The sequence below is a fragment of the Hesperophylax consimilis genome, chromosome 9, assembly GCF_061612785.1.
Source record: "Hesperophylax consimilis isolate HC1 chromosome 9, BYU_Hcon_1.0, whole genome shotgun sequence".
NCBI lineage: Eukaryota > Metazoa > Arthropoda > Insecta > Trichoptera > Limnephilidae > Hesperophylax > Hesperophylax consimilis.
Window position 1 is genome coordinate 1,097,285 of NC_142844.1, and position 26,605 is coordinate 1,123,889.

Consider the following 26,605-nt stretch of genomic DNA (forward strand, 5'->3'; position numbering starts at 1 on the left):
GTAAAATCTCAGTATTGAAATTTCCAGTTACTCAGAGCATCACAGAGATTCTGCTTTTGACCCACTGTTATCTTAGAACAGTAGTTTTAAAGGTAGCTTTAGGGTAGCGATATGTTGTTATATAACAATGGCAAGCATGTTCTTCTGGTGCAGATGTGGTCCATACTTTCCATTATCAACCACTTCTCTCAGAAACAAACATTCAATTGATTATTCTGAACATTCAATTGATGTAAGTTAAATTATGTCAGGGAGAAAGGAAGGAAGGAAGAGAGAAAGGGATATTTAAAGATTCATTTAACACGTGCCTAGTTTATTTCGTATTATGTTTCTAAATTATTATTACAAATACATTTCTGTTGACAAGAAAATTACACAAAGTTTCTTGCAAAATTTAACAAAAACATCAAAGAGTAAAAGGTAAATGGAATGGAGAGTACACTATATTCATATTAGTATATCTAAATGTTATTATGTATCATTTTAATTTGTTAGCTACAAATTCAAACTCACTGATATATTTTAAACCATGCAAATTATTACTGAACTAGTATTGTACATCCAGATTTAAGTTTGGTATGAAAGATAAGATGTGTTGTACATTTTCAAGATGGTTATAAGTTAAATATTATAAAATCATCATCAAAGTCAATAATAACTATTCCTTTGAGGGTTTGGTACATTCGTAACTACATATTTACAAGAATCGCACTCAATCATTTTATGGTACACTCGTCCCACGGCACTTCTCACAACTTTCCTTGAACATCATTACGTCTTTCCCCCTCGCACTCTGCGGACGAGAACTTCAACAAATCATTCCAAACAAGTCTCTTATTTTACAGCGCATTCATCCTCCTTCTTTGATAAACTCTTTTGAAGATTATATAATATTATGAAAGGAGTTATTTACAATAAAAATTAAATCAAATGCATGTGACATGTTTATTTTAAAAATTACAATAAATAGATAGAACATGTTAATAATAGTAAAATAAATTAGTCATATGAATAATAGTATATATAGTTCAGGGGTCGGTAACATGCGGATCCCAACGTAAAATCCGTACGACTAAGAAAGGATCTCTATTCATTATTTTAAAAATAAACACAGGAGAAAGGACTCTTCATAATAATCTGTATATTATATATTATCATCCACAACAAGCATTTACAAAATATTTCTATACAGTTTAGTGGTAAGTGAAATAGTAATAATTATTGTTGACACATTTTACAACTATTTTGTATTACTGATTTAAAAGTGAGTGTTCAAGATAATTATTTGTTTTTACTTTTGAGATCGAAAACCATTATAGATATTTGTGGTAAAGTAGTGAATTAAAACAAGAATTTAATAAAACATTACCATGACTCTTTTACAAGTAGCATAGTATCCAAATAAAACTATAATCTCTAAAGTATACTAAGTAACAATTGTTTCTAGTATACAGAAGAAATGGTATTTGGTTTTTCATTGCAAGTGTTGTTATAAGACAAAAAGACGTAAACTAGAAACTAGGTAAGTTGGTACACAAAGTTAACGTTAAGATCTGCAATTTTTTAAAAAATATTTACAAAAATATCAAGCGCTCCAAAAATAAGGAAAACCGACCCCTTGTTATTTAGTAAAAAATAATCTAACATTTTTCAATAGTGAAGAGGAACGGCCGCGTTGTCTTTTTCATACAAAACTTAGTTTTGGAGTAGAGAACAAAATACCCAACCTAACTGAACCATCTTTTTTTAATCAAAGGATATATCAAATATCGAGTGAGCTACAGACAAATATTTTTTTTTAATATAAAATAAATATCATTAAGGAATAGTATTTTTTCAAGTAAAATTTCATGGTAATTTTCATACTGTCTAAATGTGATGACATAAAATAATTTTGAAAAAACATTATTACACGTCGATTTTTTATATTATACACGAGACAAAAAAAAAACAAACATAAAGAAAATACTTTTAGCAAAGTAGATATTTACTGTACTTTTCATTTTAAAAAAAATCATTCAGTTTGGTTGAGTGTTTTGGCCTCGAATCCAAAATTAAGTTTTGTATGAAACAGTCCGCAACAGTTCCATATACTGAGAATAAACGAAATAGTAAAAATCTAAAAGAGGGAGATTAACTTTTCAACAAGGTAGTGGTAGATTTTTGTCCCCTCAAAAATGTTTCAAAATGTAATAAATGGATATAAATACCTGTCTACCAATATTTCTTACGAATTTATAAATTTTTTAATAGATAACATATTTAATATAAGCTGGCCATAATGATAATATAATATTATTAATATTGCATCGCTGCAATAATTAAAAGTTCAACCTTTTTAATCTTTTGTAAGTGATTTACTTAGAATTTAATAACCGTACGGGTGAATTTAATTCCAAATATTGTTGATTGTTTCTGGCAAACTTTGTATCTACTGTGATTAAGATTAAATTTAAAAAAAAAAAGCTAAAACGCAAGTCAGACCACCATTGAATCAAACCTAATACAGCCATTTTTATATTTTATCTCCATATCAAATGTTCTGTAGTGAAACAATGATCAAAGGTACCATTATTAAACTACTAAGAAGATTTAACATAACCTAAAAAATATGGTTCACTTTTTACATTGTTATATTGGATCAAGCAATAAATTATTAGATAGTAATATTCTGTGATAAACGTCCGACTAAATTACATATCTGGATATTCTACGCGACTGAAATGTTACTTCTGTAATAGAATAATGTAGTTACAACACTTAAATTTTTAATACTGATAAGTAGGTTTCTACATATGGAGTTCAGTTGCAGATCATCTTCAGCCATTTCCGCAACAGGTAGATGATACTAAAGAATTTATACAACACGACCTCTGATTCAGAGTGCTTCTAAAATTCTATAATTCTCTAAAACATGTAATAAAGATTTAGTACACAGAGTGAATAAAAAAATAAAACGTCTCGTTTGACAATCCAAAAACCTTTGCAAAAACAATTTGCCATAAGATTAATGTGCCGAGAGATTAAAGAGACGAAAACAAGATTGAGAAAATTTAGCTAATAAAAAATAGAGATAAAAACATATAAAATTAAATTATAAACAGTATTCACGGAGTGAATTAGGTTGCCTAGTAAAACATATCTTGGATAACACCCCGATTCCTCATATAAATCACAATATCAATGGTAGTAATCACTTAAAGGTTTAAATATATAAAAGAGACTAGACCTTAAGACTTGTCACCCTTATGATGAACCTGAAGGGGTTAATGTTCACTATGTTAATGTTCCTTGCACATTGCACTTTTTGCTAATCTAAATCCTGCAATGTCCACTCCACACTGTGTTCACTCGTGGCTAACTAAGTTTCCATATCAAGCAAATATGTAGTGAAAAGCTTTGTTATATCGGCAGTAGCTGGAGCGCACACAGCAGACTGGTGTCATTATAATTTCTTAGTAAATCTAATGTTTTGAACACTTTTACAAACCCAAAATAAAGAAATGGTATCACAAAAGCGTTTATTCATCCACTGGCAAAAAATATTTTAAATGAGCCAAAAGGGATCATTTAAAAATCCCAATTTCATATGTCCGTTTCTGATATAAGACACTCTCCGTCCTCGGACCAACTGACCTCCATGGGCGTGGTGGATAGGCTCTGATCCATGGTCTCCGCTATCTTCTGCAACACAGGGTCAGCCAGGCGCTCCCCGGCACCATTCATCTCCAGATACTTGTCAGACTCCGAGGCACTCTCACTGTCACTGGGGCTGTGGGACCTCTCGTCCAAGGAGGAATCTTCATCAGAGTTTGTACCGGAAATGAGGGCTTCACCAGCTGATTCTTTGGGAACAGACTCACACTCTTGCAGGAGGGCTAGATCTACGTTGGCCGCTAGCGATTCGCAATCATATCCAGGTGGAAGCAGCATTTCCTTTTCTAAATCAACATTTGTTTGTTTATTGAGGGAGGTAGATCGCTCGCGACGGTCGACAGAGGAAGTGACAGGCCGGAGGTCGTGGGATAAGGAAGAAGCTCTGGGGCGAGTATCGGGTAAACTTTCAGACATTCGATTTCTATCTGAAGACCTTCTGCCTTTAATGTTTTTGTTAGGTGTGCTAGAGTAGCTGGGCTGCTCACAGTATTGCTTGTGCTCGATAGAGTTGGAGCGGAAAAGCTTGCAGTGAGCACCTCCCTGGCCTGTAGACTCCAGGCTGGAGGCGGAGGCAGACTGCGACAGGGGATGAGAAGGGGACAGGGGGGAGCCCTTGGGCCGAGGACGCTGCCTCTTCAGAGCCTCCCTCGCTGGGTGAGAAGACAGAGCAGACCGGAAAGAGTTAGCTTGCCTCACAATCCTAGAAACAGTTTCTTCTGGAGGTTCCTCTATTTCTACAATCCAGCTTACAGAATCACTCTTCTCCACTACTCCTTTAATTTTAGGTGAGTTTGGTGGCGAGTTCTCATCCAAGAAACTATCCATGGCTCTTTTCTTATCGCAAACATCAGTTTTGTCATCGGAAGAATTGGAGCGAGTGGAACGCCTCGGAGAATGCCATTCTCCTTCCTGTCGCTCCTGACAGCTGCTGGAGCGCAGGTACTTCTCATTGAAGCTGGCCGAGGTTCGGGAGGAGCCGCGGACAAAGGTCTCCGGGAAGGAGCGGTACAGCCGGTCGTGATCTGCCTCCGAGGAGATGGATCCATTGAGGGAAGACTGCGTCAGTAGGTTAGCCACGGTGTTGTTGTGCTTCAGCTTGTACTGAAGTTCCTCGTTGTGAAGGGCGAGGCGGGCCTTATGAGCAGTCATTTGTACACATGAGTCATGAAGCTGCTTGTTCTCCTGAATAAGGTTTCTGGAGAAAAACAATTTAATTAACCTCTAATCAAATTTAGATATAAAGAAAGCCTTCAACTCTCCTAACATTTACATACATCCATTCCTACAGACATAACATGAATCATTGTACTTACGCCTCATCACTAAGCTTTCGCTGCAACTGAGCGCGGAGGTAGTCAGCCAGGGTTTGGGCGGCCTGAGCCCGCTGAAGAGCCCCCGGGAGCTCTGCCCCGGCCTGGCGGAGCTGCTCCACTTTCCTCCTCTCCTCTCCCAGTTCCGACAGCTTTAGTTCCAATACTGACTTCAGAGACTCTACTTCCGCTGATAAAACAGCCTCCTGGAAAATAAAGAGGGTGAACATAAATACTAGGATTTTAAAACGTTTTTCGAAACTGTCTTTTCATCTATTAAATTTTACGTTGAAATTGACAGTCAGGTTTATTCACAAACTATTTTCATGAATTTCACAAAACATTACAGATTTCATCTATCGAGATATGCCAGAAAAAAATTACTGTTGTGACCATGATGTGATTTGAACCGTGAAAGTTTTCACTAACCAGGCAACTACTATAAACCACTGAGGTATCCCCAAATTGTTGACACCTGACGAGTTATCCCAATAAACGGTAACCAGATAACTCAGACAACAACAACAGAAAACTAGCTTGAATTGATTTTCATCACTTTTGGTGTGCCGACGCAAAATTTTCGCCGTGCGCCATCTGATTCTGTTTCTGTAATAACATACCTGTTTTTTGCAAAATGATGGTCTTGTAAATTGTAACGTCTTACCAAATAATGTGTTTATCTCTAAATAATATAAAACAATGAACTAAATAATATAAAGCGACAATAGAATCCGCGTCTGTCTGTTTTGAACTTAGTTCTTCTAAAACGTGCAACGGAGTTTGATAGGGTTATTTGATAGGAGAATTTCTTCCAGAAGGTTTATATATATAATACATGGATATTATATTTAGTGAAAGCAGAGAAAAGTCGAGTAACGCCGGGTACACGTCAGCTAGTATATTTATAAAAAGAGTAGTTTTGTATTTTCTCCAGAATACGTAGTTATATTCAGACAAATGATTTTTTAAACCCATATGATACCCAATTTCATATGTCCGTTTGCTGTTTGATGACTTTATATCACTTTTAAAAAGTGTGTTGATTTTTGTCATTATATTTTAAAATATCTTATTTTAGCACCTGCGTTACGAGGGATAAGAATTTAAGTATATACATTAGTAATCATCCCCCAAATATTCTTATTAAAAAACTTATTATTAAAAAGTTTCTACATTTGAAAAGATCAGCTACCGTTTTAGATGTCTGTATCTAGGAATTTATATAGAGAGGTTTTGAGTAATTTATTTCATTAAAAATATAGTACTCGTGTACATTTTTACACTAAATAGATTGCAACTTACTTATCGAAATTATATTTTATTACCGAGTATAATTTCCAATTTTTTCGTTGCATATGCAGCTCATCAACTTAAAGGAAAGAAGAGGCTAGTTAGCCTATGCAAATATGCACATTCATGAGTAAATAAAATTAAGTAATCTAGTTAATGTACCACGGAAAAATAAATAATATTTTTGAAATAAGTAAGTTACAAAAAAAACTATTTTCTCACCCGATAATATTCCTTCATATTGGGTTAATAATTAGTGAAACTACTGTTATATAATGTATTATTGATTTATTCCAGGTTATTGTCGATTCCTTGGCAGTCTGTAATCTAATTTTTCTTGAAATTATGTATCGCCTCTCAAGACCATGCATTAATTTTCAGGTACACAATAATGAAACTGTCACCCCTATCAAAACAAGAATCGCAAATAATTATAAGCAATAATTAGTCGCCTGAAATATCAATACAAATTTAAAATATCTCCCGAGTAAAAATAAATGCCGCCAACAGCGGCATTTATTATTCCCGATGGCGGCATTTAAAAAACAAGAATCCTTTAAGAAATAAATACCTTGGAGCCAGGCTGGGTATTTCTCTTCTTCTGGGCCTCTTGCTTTGCCCGGAGGAGTTCCTCTTCCAGATGGGTTCTCTGTTCCTCCTTGAGCCGATTGTCCTTCTCGCACTTGGCCATCATTTCCCGACTGTCGATCACTTCCTTCCTGAGCTGCTCCAGGGAGCTCTTGATGCTCTTGAGTTCAGTGGACAGAGCGGCGCTCTCCTCAAGGGCAGCCCGGTACTTCTTCTCCGCCTCTGTGGTGATGGAGAGAATGCTGGCATTGTACATGCTCTCCTTGCTGGAGAGCTCTCCTTCCAATTCTGATATCCTGGCAAGGCATTCTTTTACTGAAAACAAACCAAATACATTTTTTAAGTTATTATTGAAACAATATACTTATTTTTACTGTTTTTTGCTGTATTTTAAGTAAAAACAATTTTGTTAAAGAAAAATAAATGAGGCAATTTATTTATACAGAAATTAAGAACTGTTTGGTTATAGAAAGAAGGTATTTCAGTATACTCACGAAACTTATCAGTTGGCTTATATTGTCAGGGTTTCTATCAGTGAACAGCTTGAAGAATTTATGCAACTCTAAAGCCGAGCTTAAAAAGTAACTGAAATACCGGCTCTCATTCAATTGGCACAAAAGTACCAGTGATGGTATGTTGGCATTGGGGTATTATATAGAATCATTCCAGTTACAGTGTGTCATGTTGGCGTCGGAATATCTGGGCAGCATGTTGGCATTGGGGTATTACAAAGATATTAGAAGAACGAGATATGCTATGTTGGCCGCCGGACCGTAGCCGGAGTACTACCTAATTAGGGTACTTTGAACGGTATCGGGACGTGTACGCACAGAAATCTGTTCTATGTATTAGTGCGGATACCTTAGCGCAAGCGAAGGTGTGCAGTAGTATTGGTGAACAAAACCGGCGACACTCGGCAAAATAATTCTACTCAGTACAAACTGCGCGTAGCACATCTCGTTCTTCTAATATCTTTGGGGTATTATATAGGATCATGCGAGTTACAGGGTGTCATGTTGGCGTCGGGATATTTGGATGGCATGTTGGCATTGGGGTATTATATAGAATCATTCCAGTTACAGGGTGTCATGATGGCGTCAGGATATTTGGGCAGCATGTTAGCATTGGGGTATTATATAGGATCATGCGAGTTACAGGGTGTCATGATGGCGTCAGGATATTTGGGCAGCATGTTAGCATTGGGGTATTATATAGGATCATGCGAGTTACATGGTGTCATGTTGGCGTCGGGATATCTGGATGGCATGTTGGCATTGGGGTGTAATATGGAATCATGCGAGTTACAGGGTGTCATGTTGGCGTGGGGATATCTGTGTGTCATGTAGGTTAATGGTTAGGAACCTACCGGTATGATGGTCGGCGGTCTGCGCGTGCAGGGCTCTCTGCAGGCGCGCGGCGGCGTCCGAGAGCTGCGCACGCGCCCCCGCGGCTTGCGCACGCCATTTGGGGGAGTTCAATGCATCCAACTGGAAATAAAACGTTATGATTTGAGATTTTTTACTACCAAAAGTATCGTTATTATTTTTTGGGTTATTTTGCCGTGCTGCGCCTCCTCTTTTACGCAACGATTCGGACACCGTTACAGTGTTCATCGTCGGGGCAGGTTGATGATGGATACCGTAACACTGTCCGAAACGTTGGCTGTAGATGGAAGAAGTGCAAAATGACATAACAACCCAAGAATGAATCACAATCAAATAGAAACGCTCATTAAAGGCTCAAAAAGTGAACAAAATGGTCAAATGGACCAACGTCTTAGTGGAAAAGTACATTTTTGTAAATTTCTAATTTGGCTTTGTGCTTATGTGTATATCCCTGTTTGTTTCTTTTTTCTTGTTTGTTATATTTAACCTATATTGTGTTACTGTTTTGTATGTGAAGCTTATAATTTTGATATCAAAGTACCAATGTAAAATTGTACCTATTAACTCCCCACCTGTGTATTGTAAGTATGTATATTCTTCCCGTCTAAAATGAGTTTTGCAACTCATCGAGATTGCTCCAGCAAGAAATAAAAAATAAAAATAAATAAATAAAAAAATTCACCGAAACCTAATAGCTCGCAAGTGTATACGTGTTATAAGAAACGGATACAATAATATAAGAGATTTTTAGAGACCTTTTAAATTACAAAGCTATCAATAATATAAAATGGTGACCTTTCTATTGCCTGCCATTGGTTAGAAAACCACTACTACTGATATTTTACTAAGGCGACCTACGACTTTATTTATGTATTCATGCCCCATTTGGGCTTTTACACTATTTTACGTATTTATTATTTGTACATTTACTGGTGTGATATAAACTAGTCGAATTCGGCTGCATGCTTAAAATACAAAAAAAAATGTAAATAGCACTTGGTTTCAAATTAATTACATTAATCTTGTCAAATTCCGCTACACGCAAAAAAAAATTACTAACAGCACTTGGTTTCAACATGATTACTATTAGAAATAACTATTTACCTGGCTGGGATGGTAAAAGATGCATTAAAGTTCAATTTTTTCTCAATCAATGTTAAGTTTGAAGGTCAGGAAATACGAACAAATTATTAAAATGAACTAAAACTAATTCAAACCTTAAAAACCTATTTTTTACATATTTACCCCGAATTAAATAGTTGCCTCCATTAGACATTTAAGTTGAAATCAAGTGTTTTTTTGAAGAGCCTTTGCATGCGGCGAAATTTTGTTCTATTTTTTCACTAAATTAATTTTGGAGGTTATGAAATTCGCATTAATTTTTAAATTAACCCAAACTAATAACCTATAAACCTGTTAAATTTATGTTTACTTAAATCCCCGAAATAGTTGTCCCTTAAGATTTGTTTTTAGTTATCCCTTAAGAGCCTTTGCGTGCAACGGAATTCTAAAAGATTAATCTCAAATTATCCCAGGAAAGCTGAATCTCACCATCTGCTTTGATTTATAGATTATTTCGAATAACACTTTTATACTAATCGACCACATTAAAATCATATTACAAAACGATTTCGTTTTCAAAACAACAATGTCAATGATATTAACGGTAGCTTTTGTTTTTAGTTCAAACGAAAAACTCAAAATTGAATCTTTAATTAAGGTACCTAAGGCCAAGTTGTGTTGCAGAAATTCAAATATTATATTCAAATGTAAATCATTTATTTTTAATAAATAATGTCACGCTACATGAGGGGCTGAAAATTGACAGATATCCCGGTCACGGAAAAGTTAACCAAAAGCACATTAATTTTGAGTTACCAAGGAGAACCGGGAAGTTACACTGTGAACGTTTTATGGAATTTATGAAATAGCTGAACTATTTCCTCGTAATTATGAATGCGAAATCTCCAGGAATTCAAGAAAGTTTTGTCATGCATCAAGTACAAAGTACCCACCTACCCGATGCGCTGCAACGTTTTAACCCTTCTCTAACTGTGCTAAAAAATCCCTTGAGATACGATAACACTGGAAAAACATTTAGAATTTTGTTGGATAAAAATTCTTTACATTCATTAGGTACTTATCTAAATTATTTTATTCATTGTATTCACTGTGCATAGTAATATATTTTTTATTAGCGCTGAAAAAAATATCGGCCACGCATAAAGCCCATGATGGATCCATTTCAGCCGGCAGACCGCCGGCTACTACTGACTGACAACCGGCACGATAAGCGAAACCCCGTACCACTCGGCATGTTATCAACGAACGCAGACATACGTATAAATATATTAACGATTTTTCGACAAAATATTATCAATTTTTATTATTTTATTCGTTTTATAAACTTATAAAGAACACCCAAAATATTAACTGTATTTAGTCTTAGTTTTACAAAGATTTTTAAATAATTGCAGACGTGTCAAATCAGTACACAGCACCGGTAAGGAAGGGTTAACTAGAACGTGCTACTTTTTAAACTTAAGTGTTCACCTACATATAAACAGTTTTAATTTTTGCCGGTCAATTTGGCGTCCTTTAGAATTGTTGTTGGTGGTTTTCATTAAAATGAGTCACATAATATTTAGGACGGGTTGTTTCCGAGAATTTGAACAATTCATAAAATTTCAGAGTTCTGTGAACGTTCTGTTATTATATCAACATGGGCCAGTTGCTTCACAGAACTGAAATAATAATAGAACTTTCAGTCTTTGAAAATTAACCCCTCCTTAGTAAAATCAATCCACCCGTTATTGTATAGGCCTACCTCAATCTACATACGTTTAAAAATATGGATCGAACCTCCAAAACTGTGTCAGTAAAGTTGTTATTATTGCAAACCATTAGATATTTATTATAAAATTGAGGTCATATGGACACAAGAATAAAAACACTACGAATTTAGGGCCCATGGGCAAAAAGGTTTTCAATAAAATGATAGGTAAATTTAATATCAATAAGTAATCTTCAGGGTAATCGTTTGACAATTGTTTGTTTTACTTACTTCGACCTACTTACTGGTCAGATAGATATTAACTACAAAATAATGATGGAAGCGCAAGGAAGGCACCAACTATTATAATTGTTGGACTACATTGAATTGTGCTTGAAAGAAAATGAGCGCCATAAATAATAATATTATTTCCCAGACGGGGGAACCATTATGATGGCAGAAAATGGCGTTATTGTTTGACCCGAACTAGAAAGGCGAGGAATATTTATTTTACCGTACGTTTATTGCCACCATAATGAGAAGCAGAAGAATGAATCAATTCTGAAACGTAATATTAGAATTTACAAACCAATACCGATGTTTCTGCCCAAAATTCAGCATAATAAATGTTATGTACCTACAAAAAATACAGCTGAAAGCTTGGAATTACACGCGGCGTACAGAGGAACCTAATAACTAACTACCTATTTAAATAATAAAGGACCCACAAATTATTTAAATAAGGGTACCTTTGAGTAAAAAAAACATTAATCCATCCAAAATATAAAAGTTGAGATAAATAAATGAACTCTTTTGTAAACCGTGCGTGTTATAATTGGTTAAATAGTGAGGTTAATCACATCGGGCCCTTTCAATAAAACCAAATTTCAAGGGGTTGAGTGGGACAAAGTACTTTAACCTACTAGTCGCACAGCACGTTATTTGAGAATCCATATACCAACACAAAAAAACATTGTTGAATACACTGTGTTCGGAAACTAGTAGTACAAGCGGAATACCGGTGAATCTGCATCACAATTGGAATCGATTTTGTAGTATAACCTAGTATTAGATTTGAGCTTTCGTTTTGGAGTGAATCGAGTCCTAAGTTGAAAATATATCATGTAGGTTCACCACGACGGTACGACAGGTTTCCGGACACCGTGTATAAATTTAAGAATTATACATAATGATAAAAAATAACAGCGCATAAATATTGTACTAAATCAAGCGAAAAATATTCTTATATTTTTTAAGGGTGGATACTCAAATAATAACTAACCGTACCAACGAAAACAATTACCAGAAATATATGTACATAGTTAGTATAGAATTTATTAGCAAATAAAACAAGAAGTCTTACCGTCATAGGATCAGAGCGCATTTTGTGATATTTTCAAACAAACAAACTAAATATAGATCAATGCACAACAAACTTCGTAACACTTTTACACTAAATATCAAATTGCCAAAAAAAGCCGAAAAAACTAGCTGTTAACTCGTAATTGTAAACAAATAATATTTATGAAAACACTTTGCAGATTTAAACTTTTAACCGGGAGGTCTGGAGCAAATGAGTGTCTAAAACTGACTGAAGAATCTGCCAACGCGAAAGAGGGAAGGTAGCCACAATCGCACCCCCCCTCCACTATTTGAGGAAAGGTAAACCCGAGGGGTTGGAGAGGGTTTCCCAGTAATAGTGGAGTTTTTAGGTGATATTAACGTGACTCATTATGCATGACCTTGAATGTAGGGTGCGCTTAATGTTTTCTACGGATTTTTATAAAGCGGCGAACATAGGGCTAATTGATTAACACTCTCCTCAAATTATTTTATTTTTTATTTCATATTTTATGGCAACAATATGTCGGTAGGTAAAGGACAAAGGCGAGAACTAGAAAGTTTTTCAATAAAAGATTCTAGGTATTGCGTATTCATTTGTTATGCTTTTTTACATCGAATCAGCTTTTCATTTGGCATAACATCTCGAGTTGGCAAAAACTGTAAAAACAACAAGATTTATAGGAGTATTATATTTGAAATTATTCCCATTGCATTGGCATAAATAATTCGTAAATAATGATCAATCGATAAAAGTCTACTTACTCGCTACGAGGAATGTTATACTGTTGCAGTTTGCAAGTATGATGACTTCTGCGTTTGTAAGATACCCAAACCGACAACCATCGTATTCGAGCAATTAACAAGAAACTTTATTCGATTATTTAAGATTGCGAAAATGGTTAATACGATATAAAAAAAATCGTATTATGCACATCACTAATTTAGAGGGTTTCGCGATTAATCTAGAGATGTAACGAATAGTGATTTGGCCGAATACCGAATATTCGGCAGCGCTCTCGGCCATAGCCCCGAATATTCGGACGCCGAATATTATCTCTATTGCCGATATGCAAACTAAGGAGATGGAGAAAAGTACAATTACAAATGAAATACATTTGTATTTGAAAAGTGCTCGTCTCGAGCGCAAAGCAAACGCAAAACAATATCCAAACCTAATAAAATTTGTTAAAATTTATCTTTCGTCACCTCGCAGTAGTGTCTATAGTGAGAGACTATTTTTGGAAGCTGGTGTATGTGTATAGTCTACGAAGAAAAACGCAATCGTCTGTTACCAGCAAACGCAGAAACACTGCTTTTTATTCACCATCACTTGCCTCTGATTGATTTTACATATTAAAGAACGCAATATTCTCTTACTATACAGACACTTTTTTATTGAAATGAGTATTTATTTTTATTATTAGGTATTCGGTATCCAGAGATAGGCAAAAGGTAGGCAGAATATTAGACGGTATTCGGTCGAACACCGAATATTAAAATAAAATTGGCGAATACCGAATAGTGAAATTGGCGAATACCGAATAGTGGTTTCATCTCTAGTTTAAGGCGAAGTTAATGTTAAATCACTATTTTCGATTAATTTTTATAACAAATTGGTTTACATTATGAATACAAAAAAATATTCTTTTGATAAATTGAAGGTTTTCCGATCGTTTCTTTTGAGTAGAATACGAATAAAAAATTTAATTACTCAGTAAAAAATATAAATGTACACAACTAAAAAAAAAAAATTTCAATAGAAATGTATGAATGCATAAAACAAAAACAACACAAAAAATATATTGTAGCTAAGATTATCTGTGACAGTTTACTTTGATTAACTTTTTTGCTTTCTTATAAAATTGTTTACAATATAAATAACAAACCACTTTGTGCTTGAAATCGATCGTTTCTAGACTCGGTTTGTCAAACGATTTTAATGCCTATTACCTACATTCGTGACGATATAAGGCATACCGAGAATAAACACATTTTTGGCTTGTAGATTCCTCTTAAACTATATTTGAAATCGCTGCTCAAATGCTAATAATTCTTATTCTGACGGGAAACAATCGGGTTCAGATCCGGCGAAAGGAATGATATTCACTCCTATTTAGTATTTACTAATTGGATATCTTAACGGCAACAAACTTTAAAGCGGAAATCTGCAAGAGAGAGTGAATTTATTAGAATAAATCACAACATACTTCTTACGATATGTTGTAACAATAAGTAGATATATATTTAGATTTAGCTAAATAGAAGAGTTCTGTCTAATATTACAGATAAGTTTTAATTAGTAACAACATGATTGTACGCTCATAAATAATATTCATACATTAAAAAAAACTGGCAGCCTAGTTTAATTTACACTAAACTTGTACAGGCAGACACGACTTGCGTATTTGCTTATTATTTGTACTTAGATATACACGGTGTCCGGAAACTCGTAGTACAAGCGGGAAACTGGAGAATCTACACCACATGGGGAACCCAAAAAAACATAAAGTTTTTTGATTTGAGCATTTTCAAAAAAAAAAAAAAACCAAAAAAAAATATTTTTCGGCTATTTTAGGGTTAAAGTTTTTTCTGGTGTTTAGGGTTGAATAACAGATGTTTTAACCCTGCAGAGCAGAAATGTTTTATGATTACACCGGGTTAAATGAAGGGTGATTTCAAAATAATGCTTCAAATCCGAGTTTCTTCATTTGTTTTACTTTCAAATAGTTTTAATTAGATGGGTACTTTGATCTTCAGTAATAATTTATAAGAATTTGATTAAAAAAAAAATAAAAAAATAAAAAAAAAATCAACTTCAAACTCGATTTACTCGATAACGAAAGCTTAAATAAAAAAAAAATATACTACAAAATCGACTCCAAATGTGATGTAGATTCACCAGTTTCCCGCTTGTACTACGAGTTTCCGGACACCCTGTATATATATTTTTTTATCTGACAAGTCGTAATTCTACAATCTCTAGACCAACTGCACTTGTATAACTTTTACAGATTAAAAAAAACATTATTTTAATTTCATTGACGAAACGCCAATTTATTTTATATAAATTATTATGTAATGAAAAAAAAGACAAAAGTCAGGTTATTTCACCAACGTGGAACATAAAAACAAATACCTAATTATGTATGTATATTCATTTTGCATACCTACATGCCGTAGCAAGTAATCGTTAAAAATAAACCTATTTTTAATATATTACTATATAATACGCACCAAGTATGTAAATAAAACTTACTGATTGTATGTAAAATGTATGATGTATGTAAAAAATATAGATTTTTTTTGTAATCAAACTGAATAACACTCAGTTTTGTAAGACTTATAAAATACCATTTTTAAAGAAATAACTGAACATAATAAAAATACAGTAATACTGCAACTGTTCAATTAGAAAAGATAAATGGAAAAACGAGTTACATATCGAACGAAAGCAGGCTAGTAAAACAAGTGTAAATATCGATATATAATAAATAAATAACTAACTAACCATCACGCCGTTTCTACGAAGGGGTAGGCAGAGAGGACGGACAGCCAGACAACTCGGTCTTGGCACATACTCCTTGCATCTTTCACGTTCATATATCGTCTCATACACACTCTTTTATTATTCTGACGTAAATAACGTACATTCAAAATATATATAGGCCTACGTGGTCGAAGGGTAAGACTCTCGAGTAACAATCCGCAGGTCGGAGGTTTAAATTCCGGCGTGCCCAAGTAAATACTGTTTGATTAATTTGTGTTATTTTACAATGTATTCAATTATTTTTCTTCTTTTTTTAAAACATTTGTTTAATAATACATATCAGTATATAACATATATTTATTTTCTAATTACCCTACGAGTAAATTATTTTACTGTTTTAGGTTTTACTGGTTTTGCAACAAACATGAATAATTATATGCATATACGAATGTACAATGTACATACATACTTTATACTTGAAACTTTGCTTTATTTACAATACCTATCACTTTATTTAGATTTATGTTAATCTTAGTATTATCATTTGATTTTTATTTTTTGTATTAAGTTATGCTATTTTATCCATGTATTATGTTACACTTCCATACATATACTGTCAATTTACTAAAAATAAATAAATAAATGTATTCAATTAGTATATTTGCGGCACGTTCCAGAATGGAAGATACTCTCATTTTCGCACTGGTATAAGTTCACTATTTAGAATTGAAACGATTCTTGAGATGGCTTTAGCCGTGTTTAGTGACCAGATCTGAAGATGCTTTACCACCTTCCTCCTCCGCATATCCTTTCCCTTCCCATTTCCTTCAACCAATTGGGGATGCTGCAGTCTCAATGGATCCAGACTGGTTGAGAGCATTTTGGACTCCTGTGCGTTATTCACCATAAAAAGGCATATTTTCGATGTATTACGCGCTTTATATAATATGTTCTTACCTGGAATACAAGGTAGTGCACCAGAACTGCCAGGGCCTCGACGCCCCTATTCGGGGGTTCTCGGGGCGCGAGGGGCACGGCCACCGCCAGACAGGGCGCTGGGGCCTGCTGGGGCACTGGCTTGGGGGCAGGAGCCGGGGCAGGGGGCGCCTGGAGGGGCGCGGGCGTTTGGGCCTTGGGGCTCGCCGGCCGGGGGTGGTCTGGAAGATAAAAATATAAATAGTCAGTATTTGTTTGCATAACGTTTTTTTATAAATTGTCGAAGTAATATTGTAAATAAAGTGCATTTGACGGTGAAAGGAAAGTCGCTGTGCATATTATACGGTGCAGATCTATGGCGTATCAATTGTTTCGAAGGATGTAGTGGGGTTTAAAGGAGAGAGGAAAAAGAAAAATTGGAAATGGAGGTTGGGTCGTACACAAAAAGCAGGGCTGCCGTAAGTAGGCTTGCGGGGCGGGGTAAGTATGGTCCTGTACGAGTATGTTATCTGCCAGTACGGGATATAAATAAATAACAATACATGTACATTCTAATGCAGCATCACATTCATTGGTCAAACACAATCTACGTATGGTTATGTATTAGTGATCGAGGAACCGGTTGATGCAATCTTTTAGCCATAAGTTGATAATAGTTTGTCTAGTCTATGGTTAATAATAAGATGTCTCATTGTAGAATGTATATTACATATTTTCACAGCGCCCTTGAGGTGATTTTTCACACAAACGGCGCTACACAAATCATCTAAATTTTATTATTATTATTATTTACCTACTCAGTTTCATTCAAGCTAGATTTAGCTCTAAATCGAATTATCAGCTACAAAAAGGCAGTTTAGCTTCCTTGGTTTGTTTCAGACATTTTAGGTCCTTTTTATACTGAACGAGTAAAAATGTTCGTATTATTTATTGAAATCTTTTTTGTTTGTATGAGAATAAGACAATGTATAAGTGAGCATGATTCGTGTGCCAACAGTTTTTTTTATTTATTAATTTACGTCCTTTTTCGGGGCTTTTACATATGAATATTAAGAAATATACATTATTTATTGTACATAACTGAATTGCTTCATTAACAATATTTTATATTTGTTTAAAGATGAATTAAATATTTCCACTGACTGGGTATAGTTGTTTCCCTCCATTAGTATTCTGGGCAAATAGGAATACATATGGTAGTTGGTCCCAGAATTTCTGAACTGAAATAAATCCTAACTTCTAGTATTACGTTGTGGAATCCGGAAGCTTATCAATTCTAGCAATACCGGACTATCAACGAAATCATTTTTGGCGTTATGTGGCGTTATATCCTATCTGCCTACCCTTCCGGAAAAAGGCGTGATGGTTACTTTAGATAGTTAGCTAGGAAGTGCATGTCTATTCAGATTTAGTATCTAATATAGAAAGGGGTGCAAATATATAATATTTTAATTAATTGTGTGCGAAATAACATGTTGTTGATTTTTTTCGGATTTGAACTTGTGACCTCTGGATACAGAGCATGAATTTATCACGCTGCCAACGTGGTCGTTATTAGAGATTTCAAAATATAAACAAACACAAAAATTCTTCTTTGTGTCCCTCAGTTAGTCATGAAAATTGACCAAAGCTGATAGTTTCAGGATTTTGACATCGTTTGGGGACAAAAAAGATTACAATAAAGAAGTTAGGTACCAATATCCCTTCGTAGGAACAATTATAAAATCTTATTTAATGCGTTTCCAATGCAAAGCCAATGCGCATTTTTTTTCTAAACAAATGATAGTTTGTAGGAAGCACTTAGGAATATGACATTAAGGTGACCCTTTAATTGCTAAAAGCACCTGTTATTGGGTTATTGCTGTTATTACCTGCCACTCGTAACGGTAATTCGGTAAAGCAGCTATTGTTAATAGCTGCACCTGGTCTGCCTGGCCCTAATATGTGAATAGTGGCCCTTTGATGATCCAAAATGTTAAATAGGCCATTAGTTACTTCCTAAAGCCCCACTATTGGGAAGGTATATAACCATTAGTCTGTGCACTGACAATGTTTACACGACGGCGGGCTTTGAAAACTTTGGATAGAGACAGCGTTTTTTTCTGAGAAAAAAACCCAAAGGAATTTTATAATTTTTTTCACAATCCGTTAGAATTTCAGAGGAACTTTCCTGCCCATACATTACGGCTTTACTAGTTAGATGTATTGCCGTGAGGGGCATCATTATCTGTAACCTAATACATTAACACTTTCAGTACTGAATTACAACACCAATAACGGACGTTTTCTCGACACTCACATTTGAATTATTTCTGATGAACGTATTACTAACGTAAGTTGTTTATATTTAAGATTAATAAAAACAGGACCATTAAAACATTTTATGTAAAAAGGTTCAAAAATTTTATAAAACGTTTGTCAACTATAAAAATAGCGATAAACACCACATTTAATTTTTCTAAACGATGAATTAGTAACTTCCCAAAGAATCTCGCTATAAACATTTGAGATTTTAGTAATAAGTTCTTCAGAAATAATTAAAATAAACGTCACGGAAAGATCGATTTTCTAGGACTGCTAGGGCAAAGTTGACCGTAGGTCCATCCATTACGCCGGACCGAGAGGCGAATATTGTTTTTACACGACTTAATAACTTATGTCTTTAAGATTCCCACATTACTTTGGAGGTTTGATAGGGCAAAATCAACCGCAGGTCTGTCCAATACACTAGGGCCGTGCGTATTTTTATGCACGGCTGCTAACGACACTTACGCCGTTAAGATTCTGGCTATTTTAGGGTATTTTCTCGTCTTAACACAATTGGTTCAATAGTTTAGAAGTTATTGCTAATTTCATTTGAAATAACATCAGGTCTCAGAGGGAGTATTTCACAGAAAATGACACATCGTATACTGTATATCAAATACATACATTTTTCAGTTTCAAATTTTCGTTTCGAATCGCTAGTATTATGTTCAGTAATTAAATATTATGGTTTGAGGTCTTACTCTTTAAGTTATTCAAAAAAATAAATATTCATCCTAGACTTGCAGAAAAATCAATAAATTTTATGTGAAAAAAAAGTGTTTTATGTATAGTGAGATGCAATAAATAAATAAATAACGCACAGTTGGAAAATATTCTGAAATCAATAAATTTTAAAATATACACACGGTCTGAAAGGGTTAACGGTCCTATGACACGAGCGACCAAATTCTTGTAAACGTTTTATTAATTCTAATGCTGCGTATACACTTGTGAGCCGAAACTGCTCGCAAATGAATTCGCGCCATAAGATTCAATCGAAGATCTAACCAATTTATAGTTCTCAAAAAATCAACAATATTGCCCACAAATTAATATTTCTGGATACAGCCGAATGAATAAAGGTGTTAATTAATGGGATTTGGCTATAATATTACAAATCTAGAAAAAATGTTTTAATGTTCAAGTGATAAGAGTTGCATTTTGCGATTTACGAGTTTTTCAATTGAATTTCTGATTTTTTTCTTAATGTAAATAATACATTACAAAATATTAACAATAAAATGTATAGTACATAATTCCCAATGAGTTTATTGATACTCATTTCGGAAAAGACGACATTAAACAATTACAAGGAAATTATTTTTAAGATTACGAATTTAAAAGGTAGTAAAATAAGTGTACATATATTTTGAAATAGAGTAGACAGACTTAATAAAGTTAATTGAAAAATATTTCATAAATACATTAGAAAAATACTACACAGAAGTTAGAGAGTTCCAAAGAAAGATTGTGTCACCGGTTATTATAGCTGCTGAGGAAATATATGTTAAGAGCTTTTGGAAATATTTTTTATGTTTGTTATGGGAAGTTTTAGGTTACTAGGTAATTTGTTGTATAATTGCGTATATTCGATGTATTTTAAGGAGTTAATTCCAAATTTAGTTGTGTAAGTAGATAACAATAAGTGTATTGGATTTTCTGATCGTGTTTTGCGATGGTGTGTGTAGGAATTAAAAGCTGGTATGGGTTGGTGTGTGAGGAGTGTTGAATTCTTTATAGAATGGCAGTTGTGATGTTATATTATGGCAGAATCGTAAAAGGAAGTACTTGTGTCTATGAGTTGAAACGTGTACAATAATTTGGTCGCTGGTGTGGAGGGTCATTAAGCTACAAAACTAAGCTAATCTCCCAACAAAACAGTACCTAATCTCGTGTGGTTAAATGATCTCTTTAGGTGTTATAAAATCAGAAAAAAAGACACGGCACGCCATCTCACTGGTCTAGATTGTGGTTTGTGATTTGTGGCATCAGAAAGTAAATATAACATTCTGGTAAGTAATAAAGGTTAGGTCATTAGTCAGTAATAATTTAACTAACCCGCTCTTAAAGTAAAGTGGGCAGTATCCGAATATAGTTTACATTGCTCTAATCCAGAACGTCTATTATTATCTACACGACCTATACATGTCTAGCTGTCTTGTCTTCTCTGGTATTACTGGTCCAGAAGACACCACAGAGGAAGCTGGATAGAGCTATCTTGTCATTATCGCCGCGGAACCATGAAACAAAGTAATCAATCCGTCAGTAAACAAAGTAACAGATGTGTTTAGTTAAAAAGGTGGACCTCAGTATAAATGACTACTATAAATTAATGTCGAATAATTATTAGTGTATTGCTCTATTTTCACTAAAACTCGAGTATCATAGTCCAACTAATTTTCAACAATTTTTTTCTTTTTAACTTATTTTAGGGTTATACTCATCAATGTAATTTACCATCAATGAATAATATAATATTATTAGATCTAAACGAAACATTTAACATTACAAGACTGATAGAAGAAAAATAAAAAAGATATTAACTCCATTAATGGAGGACTGAACGCAGTTAGCGCTAACAAAATTGTCCAAAGAAACGAAGTTAGCAGTCCACAATGGAGTGCTGGTACCTACCTTGATGTATGGAAGTGGCAAAGAAAGGATGAAAGTAGATTGAATGCTGTTTAAATGAGATCCCTGAGGCGTATGTGTGATAAAACCACGTATGATCGTGTGAGGAATGTGGAGATCAGCAAAGAGTGCAAGACTGATGTAAACTTAATGAGTAAGATCAAGAAAGGGACGCTTGGTTTGGGCATGTAGAGCGAATGGGTGAAGAAAGGAGTGTAAGGAGAATATACGATGCAAATGTGAATGGTAGCAGAAGTCGGGGACGCCCGAGGAAGACATGGCACGACCAAGTGAATCAGATACTTGAGACGGGCCATGTCAAGAGTCAGAATAATATAAGAGTATGTATGAGACGATGTATGAATATGAATGAGGCAAGGAGTGTATGCCAAGACCGAGTTGTTTGGCGGTCCGTCTTCTCTGCCTACCCCTGCGGGAAACGGCGTGATGGTTAGTTAGTTAGTTATTCTAAAAGATTTCACCCAAGGCGTCGTGAGGCAATTTCTCGGCTGGCTTTGTCTCCCATCACAACACAAGTCATAATTTCAACTTACAGTGGTGGTAGAAGGATATTTTAAAATATTGTCAGGTTATTTGTAAACCGAGAATGTTTGTCTTTCTTAAAAACAATAACGATTTCCCATCAAAAACACTACTTGAGAAAGACCATAATATTGCATGAGTGAATGGGTGTTTTATTAGTTGTCATAATTATAATGCATATAAATACAAATAAAATGAATATAGACTAATCTGACGCCGAGAAAATGAAATTCAAAATACATTTAGGATGTTTTATTCCATATTCGCAGTAAAAGTAAATCTGCGTGTACCCTCGCAACTACGTATCATGGAAGAGTTGAGCCTGTCAACTAGGCACATGTAGTCAACAACAGGTAGACAAGAAGGATAATCAAGTAAAGACCTAAAACAGGCAGCGGCCAAAGACCGGCTGGTCTAACGATAAAATTAATAAGCAACCGCTATAAGATGAATTAAGACTCCTAATGACAGGAAGACGTGATGAAACAATGGGGAGGCCTATGTCTGACACTGGATCAAAACAGAATGACGACGAAGATGATTAATTTGACGATGACCTAATTTCAAGCAAGGCAAGATGAAAGTACCATTAAAATCAACACGTTCCAAGAAATGCACGCGGAAATTTGACAACATATTGCTGTAACAACGCCCATGAAAATGGGTTTCAGGCAAGTTAAATACTCAAAATACTAAAAATAATAACTAGACGTGATAACTTAAAAGAAGTCAATTTAGCAGATGTAACTTATTGTTGACAGCTAGTCAAACAAATCAGAAGCATTTTTGTTATTTGTTTTTGGGGTGTTGCGCTAACTCCTTCTTTAGCCAACGTTTCGGACAGCATTGCAGTGTCCATCATCAGGGCAGATGTGTTATTTTTAGTATTTAAAATAACACATCTGCCCTGATGATGGACACTGCAATGCTGTCCGAAACGTTGGCTAAAGAAGGAGTTAGCGCAACACGGCATAACACCCCAAAAACAAATAACAAAAATACTTTTGGCCGTGAAAATCTTAAATCATATTTAAATCAGAAGCAGTTTTTTTTATATGAATACCGCACAAGAGTCCCAACTAACCGTCTGGAGCCATTGAGACTATGACATCTCCAATTGGGGTATGTTGTGATGCTGAAGGTAGTGTGTAGGGGACGGAGATGGGGAAGAAGAAGTTGGAGGAGTACCTATTATTACGAGTAGCTATACAGATCTGATTACCAAACACTGTTAAAGCCATTTCAAGCAACGTTTCAACTGAATGCTGATACTGAGAGTATCTTCTACTCTGGAACGTACCACAAGTAAACTATATATAATTTTAAATGAATAAATTGTGAAATAAACCAAATTAATCTAATAAAATTTACATGCGCATATGCGGGATTGGAACCCTCGACCTTCGAATTGCTAGCCTTACCTCTCGACCACAGAGTCCGTGTTTTATTTTTTGTATTTTTATTTTATTTTATATTTTGGAAACAAACAGTACATGATTTACAGAGTTGAAACAATATATTATTATTATTATTTCATGTATGATTCATACTTGCATACTAATGTTTCTATAAAATATTATTTTTGTTATTTTATGTTATTTTTATTATTAATTCATGTATAACTACCACAACACGGGCATTACCCTAGTATGGTAGTTAAAAAATGTCAAAAAATGAAACATGTAAACATTTATTAAATAAAATTAAATAAATATACAGGAATAAGATACTTCATGTTGTGTACCTGTGATATGTTTCCTTGTAATGTCTGCTAAGTGGTATGTTTATTCCTTAATTACCAGGTGGTTTGTGTAATTTATAGGTGTGTGTGTGTGTGTGAGGGTGTGTGTGTGTGTGTGAGAGGGTGTGTGTGTGTGTGTGAGGGTGTGAGGGAGGGTGTGTGTGTGTGTGTGTGTGTGTGTGCATTTATGCGCATTGAATAGTTTAAATTATTGACATGATGCCACGTTTGAATTTGGACAGTGAATCCGAAAAAATGTCAATGTTTGAGTTAAGACAAATATTATTTAGAGTATGAAGAGCTCGGTTAATTGTCGAATTAGACGCAGCATTTGTTTTATAATTTAGCGTATGGAATAGCACTGTATATTGTGTACGTCTCAAAGGTATGTTAAAGTTAATAAGGGACAGAAGTTCAGTAACATATAACGACAAACAAAGCATACTTACAACTCACAATTACAATCATTTCCAGATTGACAGAAATCATAAGCAAACTTTCAAAGGTAAATAATTTTAAACATCATATTACTGACAGCATACCATTTGTTGATGTTATGATTAATGTCAGTTCCAATAGAAACACAAACAAAAGTAAATTCTAAATTGTAAGGGCGGCGCCGGTTCACTTTATTCAGAATTCAGAATCCAGCGCAGACAGGATATTATGTTTATAGTATAAATTGTGGAATCTCTCTCATTCAAGTTCACGTAAAATTAACTGGGATATGCCAGCACTAAAACCATACAGCAGTAACTAATAACACAATAATCAAACATAGATGACCGCCGTGGTACAAGGGTAAGAGTAAGGGCTTTGAACCCCGCCCGGAGGTCTGGAGACTTTACTAGCTCGCAGAATGAAAACAAGAAACACATAATATTTTTAGTTTTATGAAAATTATGGAATGTTATAGGTATAGGATTTGTGAAGCTGAAAGTATTTTTAAAAATTTTCCCTCAGGATCATTGCTTAGCAAAAACAAATTTGGTCAATTTTATTTATAATTTAATTATATTTCTTAGTTTGCAAATAATTAGAGAAACTATCGGAATAACCTTACGAATGTACATCGCTTGTAAACTTTAAATCATCAGTGATTCAGATTTAAATCTGTCAAATACTCAAACAAAACAAATACACATTTCAAATAAATATTTTTTCTGATATCATTTATACTTATCGTTTCCAATTTTAGAAATTAAAAGTTCATCGAACTTGAATAATTTTACTCATTACGTAAGAATGCACCCATACACCGACAGGCGATTTTTTCACAGGAAAATAATTTCCCATAGGGCCTATATCATCTGTGGGGATGCTGTGTGGAGGGTCTTTTGAGGAGAAGGAGTGAACATGGTTCTTGAAAAAAACCATGTTGTAGGACGGGGAAAACATAGAGGCCGTCAAATCGTTCCACTGCTGAGCTGTTGAATTCAAGAACGAGTCGTAGAAGTAACCCGTTCTCATGTGACAACCGAAGTTGTTAGGGTATTTGATCATCACAGTTATGTTACAATATGCAGCTGTACGCGGGGGTCTTCGTAAGCATAAATATGTACTCCTAGTACAGTTATGTTACAATATGCAGCTATACGCGGGGGTCTTCGTAAGCATAAATACTCCTAGTACAGTTATGTTACAATATGCAGCTGTACGCGGGGGTCTTCGTAAGCATAAATACTCCGAGTACCTCCTACGAGAATTCGAAACGCTGAAAACTGCAATCCTGGCACCCTGATTAGGCAACCGTTTAGTAAATTAGGGTGGGCAATGTGGTGGAATCCTTCAAATCTATAAGGGTGGGAAAGCCTCGGGAGGTTTTCATCCATCCGTGTATCGAGAATGACGAAAACACAGTTTAAAAACGACGTAGGCCTTCCCAGTTTTTACAAATTTCTTCCATTCGTTCCCTTTAGGTCGTCAGCCCTTCTCATTTATGTGGATGATAATATTGTTCCGTTTGTCCAAACAAGAACAACATCCGACGATATTCGCATTCCAACGGACATCTGTTAGTCTGTTATGGAAGGTGCCCAGCAAATTCCCACTTGAGTGTGGATATTGTGACTTATGGCTTTCTTCATACGTTTTCTTAAGTATAATTTCCACACTATGGATTACCGTCGAAAAACTTTAATGTCAAGTTTTATGAATGATAATTTCTTGTAAAACACTAACATCATGCAGGTTTGATATTTTATTTTATAAAAAAACGGATTAACAGCTAACTTACTACTGGTACTGACTCATGATTCTAAGAAGATAGTGAAATTTACTGACCAAGAGAATAGTCGGTAATTCTTGAACATATTTGAAGTTAGTCACGATATCCACTATTAAGCAAACGAATAAATAATTGGCAGGGATTATTATAAAATATATTTCTTTAATGACTAACATTAGGTAATTAGCTGATGTTAAAAACTAGTCCTTTTAAACTTTTAACCAAATTCGTATTTCCAAGAAAAAATATGTAACATTTCAATTCTTAAATCGTTTATATTTATACACAAGCCTTCAAAAAAGTGCTTGAGTATAACGTAACAGCAGATCATATAAAATATTAATTTATAATTCTGGAAGCCCAGAGAGAAAAGAAAAAAACTCTCT

General features: G+C 34.6%; 1 protein-coding gene across 8 annotated transcripts in view; it reads right to left on the minus strand.

Moving 5' to 3' along the window:
- Positions 1-313: 313 nt before the first annotated feature.
- The window catches only part of toc (toucan), a 269,046-nt gene continuing 242,754 nt past the window's right edge, over positions 314-26,605 (minus strand). For all 8 annotated transcript variants that reach the window (XM_089635517.1, XM_089635518.1, XM_089635514.1 and 5 more), the window contains 5 exons: positions 16,792-16,991; positions 8,212-8,332; positions 6,829-7,160; positions 4,971-5,173; positions 314-4,852 (listed from right to left, as the gene is read on the minus strand). In XM_089635517.1, coding sequence (XP_089491643.1) covers positions 3,586-4,852; positions 4,971-5,173; positions 6,829-7,160; positions 8,212-8,332; positions 16,792-16,991 — 2,123 coding nt within the window. In that variant the 3' untranslated portion in view covers positions 314-3,585. The remainder of the gene's footprint in view (positions 4,853-4,970; positions 5,174-6,828; positions 7,161-8,211; positions 8,333-16,791; positions 16,992-26,605) is intronic.